Source organism: Sphaeramia orbicularis, chromosome 13 (genome assembly GCF_902148855.1).
Source record: "Sphaeramia orbicularis chromosome 13, fSphaOr1.1, whole genome shotgun sequence".
NCBI lineage: Eukaryota > Metazoa > Chordata > Actinopteri > Kurtiformes > Apogonidae > Sphaeramia > Sphaeramia orbicularis.
In genome coordinates, this window is record NC_043969.1 from 47,677,427 (window position 1) to 47,689,126 (window position 11,700).

General features: G+C 39.5%; 1 protein-coding gene across 1 annotated transcript; it reads right to left on the minus strand.

Annotated features, from left to right (window-relative positions):
• Window positions 1-1,450: 1,450 nt before the first annotated feature.
• LOC115431936 (gastrula zinc finger protein XlCGF26.1-like) lies at window positions 1,451-11,335 on the minus strand. Its single transcript, XM_030152653.1, has 8 exons — window positions 10,564-11,335; window positions 9,391-9,489; window positions 8,047-8,269; window positions 7,221-7,291; window positions 5,595-5,705; window positions 4,618-4,891; window positions 3,143-3,888; window positions 1,451-2,037 (listed from the first exon to the last, which is right to left on the minus strand). The coding sequence occupies exons 1-8, from the start codon at window positions 10,750-10,752 to the stop codon at window positions 1,771-1,773; spliced, it is 1,980 nt and encodes a 659-aa protein (XP_030008513.1). The 5' UTR covers window positions 10,753-11,335; the 3' UTR covers window positions 1,451-1,770.
• Between the last annotated feature and the right edge of the window lie 365 nt (window positions 11,336-11,700).

Below are 11,700 nucleotides of genomic sequence, written 5' to 3' on the forward strand. Positions count from 1 at the left end.
CAAAACTTTGATGGTGGACTAGTTCCTTTACGTCATGGGTATCAGACTCATTTTCTTTTGGGGGCTACATACAACCTAATTTGATTTCAAATGGGCCAGACCAGTAAAATAATAATACCTCCAAAATTTTGTGCAATTTCAACAACGTCCTGCCTCAGCTTCTCATTTACACATGTGCATTACAACTAACACATGACAGTGGATCTACAAATACACAAAACATTTAGGAACGGATTATATTGGTAAAATTCCAATTCTTAAGAAATGTCAAGCTGTTTCGACCCATTTATACCCTGTCCAGACCTGGTTCATGGTTGTTTAGATTATTCACTATTTTTGTGAAAGGATAGTTTGTAAATATAAACATTTTTTAAACTAAAACATAGAGAACAAGTGGTGCCAGGCACAATAAATCCCACCCCTCGAATGTGTTTTACCCATTATAAGTGAATGGAAAGATTTTAAAAAAAAAATCATAAAAAATTTGCACTTTGACCTACCTTTCCCAAAGTGTAATGACCTCTATTTTGGGTCAGTGGCAATCTATAAACCCAATTTGGTATGAATTCAACCAATAGCTTTGCTGCTAAAGTGTTAAACAAAGCAAAAAATCAAACCAAAAACACCCCTTGCCTCCCCTTTAGGGTAAAGATTTAAAGTTGTCAACATCTATAGGTTATTATGTTATTATTTTACTGATTCGACCCACTTGAAATCCGATTGTTCTATATATGGCCACTGAACTAAAATGCTTTACACCCTAGAGCACAGATGTTAAACATGCGGCCCGTGAACCAAAACCAGCCTGCCAAAGGTTCCAATCTGGCCCATGAGATGAATTTATGAAATGCAAAAATTACACTGAAGATATTAACAATCCTTTTAGTTCAGGGGCCACATTTGATCTGAAGTCAGTTGGACATGTAAAATACTAAAATTACATTATGACAATGTTTACATTTATAAACTATCCTTTCACCAAAAATATGAATAACATGAAATGGCTAAAGAGAAGTAAGTATAATTGGACCAATATTCTGCGTGTTATTAAATGTATTGTGTATTTATAGATCCACTGTGATCTGTAAGATAGAATGTACATGTGAAAATGATAAACTGAGGCAGAATACTGTTAAAATTGCACTTATTTTTCTGAATGTCAGTTTTTTCATGGTTGTTGATGTTCACATTTTTCTGAACCACACAACTTGTAGATATAAACATTTTTATAATGTAATTTTACTTTTTTAGCAGTAGTAGTGGTAGTAGTAGTAGTGTAGTTTTATTTCGAGCACACAGAATCATTGGAAAACAAAGAAACATACAACATGGTCAAACAAAATTTTTCTGCACTGGAAAAGGAGTGGGAAGAAGTATAACTTATAGACTCCCACCCCTTTTTACAAACTAATAATTTAATTAAATCCACTTTTCTTGTGTTTTCACCCTAAAACACAGATAAGTTAGGAGTTGACATTATTTGTATATTATTATTTAACTGGTCTGATCCACTTCAGATCGCATTAGTCTGTATGGGACCCCTGATCTTAAATGTTTTACACCCTAGACTGTTAAGATCTTCAGTGTAATTTTTGCACTTTGCAAATTTATTCGGACTGGACCCCTTAGGTGGGCCGGTTTTGGTCCACAGGCCGCAGGTTTGACACCCCTGCTTTACGTCTTTATTCCATCCATTCGGTCATGGACTCCAGATGCATGGAATGTTATGAGCTCCGCCTCCAGGGCAGGAGGCGTCGACCACGCCCGGCCTCAGACATAGAAACACTTGTGGTCCTTGAGGTTCCTCAGGTAGGAGAAGCTCTTTCCACATTTGTCGCACATGAACTGTTTCTCCCCGGTGTGGATCTGCTGGTGGGCCTTCAGGCTGTTCCCCTGGTTGAAGCTTCGTCCACACGTCTCACAGCTGAACGGTTTCTCCCCCGTGTGGATTCGCTGGTGGCGGTTCAGGTTGCCCGTGTTGCTGAAACATTTCCCACATGTGTCGCAGCTGAACGGTTTCTCTCCTGTGTGGACCGCCTTTGGAGGAAACAGTTGGAGGAGGTGACAACGTTTTCAAACGCAGAATTTAGAATAAAGACTGATTTTGCATAAATAGTGTTGCTGACCTGTTCCCTGTTCAGTCTTTAACTTTTCTCCAAGGTGAATTAAACCTCCTTAGTGTTTCAGTGAAGGATAGGGCTCAGTGATATAGACAAAAATGTTTTAATGATCAAAATGTTGACATAGTTTTTTTTCTTCTAATTTTACTTGATTTGCTGACTTTTTTTTTTTTTTTTTTTAAAGTGAATTTTTGATTATTATGATTATTTCTAATTTATTTTTATTTCAATCTTATTTCATGTTAATTTCTTTATTTTGTTCCATTCCATCCACTTTGTCAAGATAACTTCTTGATTTAGAATTTGATGTTTTGCTTCACTGCACACAGTGCACATGTGGTAGATTACCCACTGTTTGTGTACAGTGTAGAAGAGAAGCTATGTTGTTGATGTTGACATAAATAACTGTCTTGATAAAGTTGCAGTTATTGCATCATATTTCTTTCTAGTTTTAAGGCTCATTTTATTGTCTGACGTGGAACTTGAAGAAGTGAGAGTTATTTGTGGTTTTACACTATTCGTAAAAGATTGAAACAAAATTAAAATTAAAGACTTAACAAGATCATTAGAGCTCAGATTGAAGTTGAGGGTTATTATATCAGAAACAGAGAAAAAGTATATTTTTCAGCAAAATCTATCATTAATTAAACATAAACCCAGTGTGTCCATCCACTGTCATTGATCCAACTCCATGGGTTTTACTGGTGAATCAATGTTGTAGAAGATGATGGTGTTTCCACGGTAACTACGGAGCCTCTGAACATCCAAATGGGTCATATCTGATGACCATGAAAAGATGACAAACTGTATTTTACATCCATTATTTACATGTATTGACAGGATTAGTGGATGAACAGGTATTAAACATTTCACATCAGTAGATGGTTTTGGTTGATGGTGGATGTTTTTGTCTTTAAGGGTTAAATATAATCAGGCTCCACTATTTACTTTTCAAACTGTTTAAACATGGATGTAACAGTGAAACTTCCCTCTGTGGGATATTAACAAACACGCTGCCGTACCTGGTGTGACTTGAGGCTGCTGTGCTGCGTGAACATGCGTCCACAGGTGTCGCAGGCGAATGGCCGCTCCCCGCTGTGCGTCTTCAGGTGGATCTTCAGGTAACTGGAAGACTTGAAGCTCTTCCCACAGAGTCCACAGCTGTGGGGCCGGTCCACGGTGTGGTGCTGCTGGTGGGATCGCAGGTCGGTGATGGAGCTGAGGCGATGCCCGCACAACACGCACGTGCACGGGATGGCTGTGGAGTGTGTCTGCAGGTGTTTGCGAAGTGAGTCCACGCAGGCCACTGTGGTGCCGCACGCCACGCAGGCAAGCGAGTTCTCCCCCGAGTGGGATGTCTTCTGGTGCATCTTCAGGGCGCTCTTCTGGATGAAACACTTCCCACAGGTGTCGCAGCTGAAGGGCCGTTCACCAGTATGGATGCGCTGGTGGCCCTTCAGCGTGTCTGCCTGGTTGAAGCTCTTCCCGCACGTCTCGCACCTGAATGGCTTCTCGCCCGTGTGGATCCGTAGGTGGCGCTGCAGGTTCCCCTGGATGGTGAAGCTCTTGTTGCAGAAGTGGCAGACGAAGGCGCGCTCCCCCGTGTGGACCATCTGGTGCATCTTCAGACCGTGGGCTCGGTAGAAGGTCTTTCCACACTGGTCGCAGCCAAATGGACGCACCTCGGCGTGGAGGCGCTGGTGGTTCCTCAGGAGCTGCTTCAGCGTGAAACCCTTCCCACAGACGTCACAGGTGTGAGGTCGCTCACCTGAACACAAACAAGGATAGTTTCAGTTATTTCTTTATTCAATAGCCAGAGTTCATCTACATGGAGAACGTTTAATCTATGACCTGAGGTTAGAAAAACTAAAAACAGAAACAACCTGCAGCAAAATGAAGAGAAGACAGAATATATCAAACATAAAACAGATGAGTAATAAAAGCACAAACATTCCAAAAGTCAGAACAGAACTGGGAAAGAAAGCGTTTAAATGTTCTGGTTCCACTGCCTGGAACAATTTACAGAAGGAGATAGGACTGACGGGTCTGGTGTCTGTAAATACATTCAGTCATTTGGGAAAAGGATAAAGCTGGATGTAGATGTTTTTAAACTGACTGAATCAGGTTCTGCTTTGAGATACTTTTAAGGAACAGTGTTGTTACTTTTAATTAATACCTTTTAAATTATTGGTGGAGTTTTGTATGTATGTTTTTTGTTTCGTGTTTTATGTATGGTTTCAGAACTGACTTTTATTGTGTTTTATGTATGAAGAAGAAGAATGAAGAAGAAGAAATTTTTTTTTTTTTCCCAGTTTAAATGCAGATTTTTGGTCCAGATTGAAAGTTTAAGAAACTATTGTGACACAACATAAAATAATGAGCTAAAAATAAACTAAATCAGCACTATCTGAGCTCTGATCTCTATCCAACCCACTAGTGACCTGAACCCTGTCACCCACTCCCACAGCTGGTCTGTGCTGTGGACTCAGACACTGACCCGTGTGCAGCAGCATGTGGGCATTGAGGCTCCTCTGGAAGGCAAAGCCCCGCCCACACTGCGAGCAGTGGAAGGGCTTGTCGGCGCTGGCGCCGTGGACCGCCTGGTGGGCTTTGAGCTGCAGCAGCTTAGTGAAGGTCTTCCTGCAGTGTCTGCAGCTCAGAGGCTGAACACCCTCCTTCTTTGATCGGCCTCGAAGCGGCTTCGTCTTCATGATGCGTTTGGGTCTGGAGGGGTAGGCGGGGTCAGCGGTGTCTGGATTCTCTGCCTCCAGCTGAACCACAGTCAACAAACAGAGTTATTTATTTATCCATTTAAAAGCTGCATTAACACACACAAGACAAGACAAGACAAGACAAGACAAGACAAGATAAGACAAGATAAGACAAGATAAGATAAGACAAGATAAGACAAGATAAGATAAGATAAGATAAGATAAGTGTGCAAGTGACATTAACAGATGCCAAAAGTCTGATATATTTCATATATTATTGTGATAATGGTGACATGTTTTAATCACCATTATCACATTTCAATTCATTTAAGATTATATGTATCAGTGAATCAAAGGAAGCAGCTTTTGCAGGTGAAAACTGAAAGATAACACATTAGGAAGATATACATTTATGTATTCTGTGTTATTCAATGTAAAATCAGTTCCAAAGAAGAAAGGAATGAAGACGTAAAATTATGTGACAGATATAAATGCAATGTATAACCTTCAAATATAAACGCAAAATGAAGAAAAAAATTACCAAGTATGAACAAAACTACCTAATGAACTAAACAGATAAAAATAATATATAACAAACAAAAAATGTCCTTTTTCCTTAATTTTTTATTTAAATTTGCATCTGAACCTCATGTGTTCTATTCACTTTCTCTGTGTGGAATAAAAACACACTGATGTCCCACATAGAGCAGGTTCATTAAACCCATCATGGGTCTGATTCTGGGGTCCAAGACCCTGAACTGACCTGGTAGTCCGGGTCGTCCTCATCCTCCTGATCCAGATCGTCTCTGAACTGACCTGGGTCTGACAACGCCTCCAGCCCCTCCTCCTTTATGATCACCGCCTGGACGCTGTCCTGGACAAAGACAGGAGGTCAAAGGTCAGAGTCACATATGACCCATTTGGACATTCAAAGGCTCCGTAGTTACCGTGGAAACACCGTCATCTTCTACAATATTGATTCACCAGTAAAACCCATGGAGTTGGATCAATGACAGTGGATGGAGATGAATGTTTTTAAGGTCAGGTAATGATAGATTTTACTGGAAAAGGTACATTTTCTTCAGTTTTCTATGTGTTGATATAAAAATCTTTGAATTTACTCTGAGCTTTAATGAACATCTATATGATCAGTGAATGAAACAGCGCAAAATACCTGATTTACACTGAAAAATGCAGAGATTAATAATATCATAAATAATGATAAATCACTTAGTAAAGGGTAAATATAGAGAAACATTCATTTAGAAGTCACCACTAAAATAACTGTAGTTCTTTAAGGGTTACAGAGGGTTGTATGTGTGACCTCTTCACGAATCGATAATGATGATAAGATAATTTCCTTGATGAGTCACAGCCTTTATGAACGTTCAATCAATCAAATTTTATTTATACAGCACCACATCATAACAAAAGTTATGTCATATATCAACATGAACGGAAAAAAAAACATAAAATAACAACCTTTGTCATTCTGTAATTCTTATTTTCACATTAATTCCCAATACTTAAAAAAATTAAGAAGCTAAAGAGTTTATTTCTAAGGACTAAAATAGAACCAAAATTCTGCAAAAGTACAGTTATTTTTTTTTGTCAAATAATGACTTAAATCTGTGGTCTGCTCTGTTTTTTATGACATTTTTTTGCTTTTACTTTTATTGATTTGTCAACAAATTAAACCTACAAACACTCACCGGCTCACCTCAGTCCAATAAGAAATCAAAACATCTGCAGAAAAAAAGGATTGATCAGATTTATGATGAAGGTTGTGAGTTGTGAAACCTGTGAAATCCACCTTAACTGAAGGAAAACTACAGTAACATAATATAGTTTTAATCAAGTCATGAAAGAACCATTAAGAGTGATTTTATGGATCTACTCCATTTAATAAAGGTCTGTTCAGCGTCTCAATCTGAGGTTTGACCTGTTTTGTGAATTTCTTTACATTTAAAATTCTGGAATATATATTCGTCAACAGTGACAAACATACAAATCCACTAGAGGTGAAAATGCTCTAAATATAAGCTTTAAAATGATGATTGATGTATTGTCATATTTTTCATCCAGATAGAGAGAAAAACTATCTACAGTTAGTTTAATTTATACTTTTAATATTTGGACATAATTTCTTGTTCATTTTATCTCCTACTTTTGTGATTATATGGTTAAAATTTCACATTTGTCCTATTTTAATCCCATTATAACCAGCTGCTCTGTTTAATGATTCCATATTTTTCCCAAAACTTGAGTCGATTTTATTCAATGTCATGACTGTCCTGAAAATACGCCTTAATAATTCCATGACTTTTCTGTTTGTTCATGACTGCTGGAGCCTTGGATGTTAGAAAACATCCAGTTCCTTAGAGTTTACCTCGTAGGCTCGGCCTTTCCACAGGTGGATGATGGGAGATCTTTTCACGGCGCCGTCGCCACCAGAAACACCTGGAAAATCCACAGACGGAGGTTTAGTAGTGGCTCCAGTTCAATCAAAGTGGGTTCAGTGGACGATAAAGACAGTTACTGGTTTTAGAAGGTGAAAATATTCAAGAGGAACCAGATCTAGTATCACTGAAGTGGAAAGACTTCGACTGGGATTGACTCTAGTTATACTTTTAGTACAGTTTAATTCACTGATGGTGTTTTTAATGTATGTTATTAGTTTAGTGTTTTATGTATGATTTTAGAACTTCACTTTCATTATGGCTTTTATGTACATTTTTACTGTGGATGCATGACTGTAGTTTCTATTGTCAGTAAATTCTGCTGCTGCTGTTGTGGCCACGACGCTCTGGAGAAGAGATTTTTAACCTCAACAAGTTTTTTTTCCAGGTTAAATAAAGATTAAATAAACAATAAAACCCAGATCAGACATGGATAACTACAACTCCTTTGGTTCTGGTCTGGTCCCTGATCTGGTTCATGGTCTGGTCCCTGGTCTGGTTCATGGTCTGCTCCCTGATCTGGTTCATGGTCTGCTCCCTGGTCTGGTTCATGGTCTGCTCCCTGATCTGGTTCATGGTCTGCTCCCTGATCTGGTTCATGGTCTGCTCCCTGGTTTAGTCCATGGTCTGGTTCCTGATCTGGTCCCTGATTTGCTCCCTGGTCTGGTTCATGGTCTGGTCCCTGGTCTAGTCCCTGGTCTGGTTCATTGTCTGGTACCTGATCTAGTTCATGGTCTGGTCCCTGATCTGTCCTACCTCTGCGGTTCTTCCTCCCGGGCCGTTGCCTGGTCCGGTTCTGGTCCTCGTCTCCTCCTTGGACCAGGTCGCTCTCGTCTTCGCTCCGTCCACCTCCGTCCTCTGTTTCCTCTTCTCCGTCTTTCCCTCCTCCTCCGCCGCTGTCCAGGACCAGCTTCAGTTCAGTCTCCGCCACCTCCAGCCTCCTCCTCAGGTCCTCGATCTCAGCCTCGCCCTGCGTCACCTGGAACCAACCAAAACTAAACCCATCAGTCTGAAGGACTTCAAGATTTTTTAAGGTATTAAATGCAGGTTTGTGAATTCAAGACTTTTAAGACCCTGTGGGAATAAATATTGCATTGTTGTTGTCAGAGCAGAGGATTATTGCACGACTTATTGCACATAATTCACATTAGACAGGGTTATTACACATTATTGGAAGTGATTGCATGAGGATACATTGACAAATGAATTCTTCAATAGAAATAAATTATTAAATAATAAATGTGCACCATCTAAGTTCTTATTCAGCAAAATAGCATAACATGTGTGCACTTGAAAACCCCTGGCCTGACTTATCAGGTGCACTACTGCACCCAGTGGCCTGACTCATCAGTGCGCGCCAAAGTTTTTGGACAGACAGACGACCAACTGATGACAATACCCTGGAACCAGTGTGGCCGAGGGTAAAAAGAGATGTGAAAGTCAATCAGTTGTGGTTTTAAAGTGGTCTTTACGTACAGAACATGACAATTATTTAACAGCAGCAGATTTAACACAGAGGTAGAATGTTGTCATTTCAAATTATTATAATGATGAAATCATTATATCTTTAGAAATATCCTCCTGAAGACCCAGCAAAAAAAGGGGACTAAAGTTTCACTGCTTTACTTAACAAAACATCTACTGCAAAGTACATTCCATAAAATAAAAAGTATCTGAAAAAACTGTTGCATTCTGCATTTTCCAATCAAGACATTTACTTGATGTAAAAATGCCAAAAATGTCCTCAGTCTGAGGAGGTTGGACCAGTAACTTTCAGAACAGTGTAATACAGTGTGTTTTTGGATTTTGTAAACATAAAACTTAAGAACTAAAAGACTAACATCACAATAACAACCACTATCATCATATTAAATCTGAATATGAGCATGTGATAATTATTATTATGTTTCATCACCCAGCCTTTAATATTCAACTCATATTTTGATGTTTATTCTGAATCATCTAAGTTCTCAACAGATCATGTGATAAATGTTCTGAATCATTATAAAAAAAAAACCTGTTGTTAAACCATCTGACGAGTTGTTGTAGTTTTTCCTAATAGTTATATTATGGTCGTGAGGTGATGGAAATGTGACGTACCTCAAGTCGAAGCAGGGATGAACATTCATGGAAAAGCCGACAGATCTTCAACACAGCTTCTCGAGCCAAAGACGTCATGAAGACACTGAACTGGACGAGCTGAGGACGAGACGGTTTCAGAAAATCACAGTCAGTTACAGTTCAGTCAGACTTTATACAGTTAATGAAGGCCACCCCACCACATGATGCAGTGACATGAGATCAGAATCACCTGCAGGTACAGAATTATCACCATATCACATGTGTTTTACACAAGCTATGAAAAAAACACTGTGACAGATTAGTTTCATGATTCAAGACTAATTAAACGCTGAACTAAATAAACCACAAAACCAAGAGAATGAAAAAGAAATGAAGAACGTAATCAGCAAAAAAACAAAATGATAAAAATGAAAATTACTGTCAATAGAATTAAGAAAATTTAACCAAATAATAAACAATACAGTCACCTGAGTAAATAAAATGAATGCACAGGATAATCCATAAAATTAGCAAAATAATCAACCAAATGAACAAAAACAAAATAATTAATAAAAATGAACAAAATGTAATAAAACATTGATAAAAATGAACAAATTAGCAACAACAAATGAACAAATAAATAAAATAAAAATGGACAAAATAATTGATGATGTAAACTAAATAATTCTTAACATGAACAAAAACGACGAGAAGTCAACAAACAAACAAACAAAAATACTACCAACAAAATAATTCTAATCAATAACATATCCACATTCTGATTCGGGTTGCAGGTCCTGGTCCCAGTTCCAGGTTCTGGTCCCAGTCCGGGTTACAGGTTCTGATTCCAGTTCCGAGTTCTGATCCCAGGTCCTGGTCCTGGTCCTGGGTCCAGGTCCGCTTGAACCTGTGTCCATCTGTAGACCTACAGCACATAGAACAGAACGGGCCTCCTGTCCGACTCAAAATGGCGTCCAGACGTGGATCCGTGTCGGTGCTGGGGGTCTCCTCATAAACCACATCGGCTCTTGAGATCCAGACCGGATTCGGGCCCGGTCTGGTCCAGTATCCCGGGGGTCCGGGTGGAGTTAGCCGGGTACGGTGTTAGCTAGCTCTTCAATTTCTATGATCAGCTGGTAGTCTGGACGCCTGTTTGGGAGAGGACCAGAGCCAGGACCGGGACCAGAACCAGAACCAGTCCACCGGACTCACCTGCTCTTCCGTGGACTCTGGTGTGTTTTCGGTCCCGCTCGGTGACGCGGAGCCGCGGACTACTTTACTCATTTCGGAGACGGCGGCGGTGACCAGAACCTCCAGAACGGAACCGAACTGCCCCTCCAGGTCCGCCATCCCGACCAGACCGGGTTCCGCCATAGAACAGAGTTCGGACTGCGGTTTCATACAGATACAAACGGCCCCTGGTGTGAAGCCCCGGTTCTTAAGGAGCACAAAACACAGGAGCCAAAACACACGACGCCATCTTCTACTTCCGGTTCAACAGATGCGCCTTCAAAATAAAAGCCTTCGTGGGTTTGAACTAGACCAAGAGTCACTTCCGGTTTCTGTATCTGTCACAATAAGAGATGAAGTCTACAATAAATACATATTTACCTCCTAAAGTGAGAGTAAACAATCGAATAAACTTATAATTAAATACATATTTTCAGCTTTAGTCACATACATGGGACATTATTATTATTATTCACGATCTTTACAGATCTGGTGTCTTCTCTGGACCCAATTTTACTACCATACATCAAGATCTACATTTTTATTGACTCTTCCACTGTTAAAAAATGTCTATAAAGTTTGGACTTTTTTCTAGTTTGAAGTCTTAAAATGGTTAGATTTCTATGCTGACCCCATTGGCAAATGCTCTTGCTCAAATCAAAAAAATGTAATAAAATGTTAGAAAATTTGGCTTATTTCTGGTGGTAGTCGTAGTAACAGAAGGTCTAGTAGGTTTTTGTGGTGAGATTCTGTTTTTCTATGGACTGGTTTGGGAATAAACCACATTGTACAACATCGTCAGAAGGTGGAACTATGACTTTAACACACAACTGTAACAAACAGAGTAGAAGAAGAAGGGGATCATTGTGAAAGTGTAGAAACTGTTTTTTTTGCATCTCCATAAACATTTTCTACTGAACTCCATTGGGTGCATTAAATTCACTCAAGAAAACACAGATAGTTTAACTTTACATCAGATAAACCTCAGTAGTAAACACAAGCAGACAGTGTTCATCTTCTGGAGAAACGACTCCATGTGTTTTAAGGCCCCCTCATGCTCTACCTTAAAGACATATATAAACAGATGGAGTGTCCTGTCCGTCCTCTGCGTTTATTACA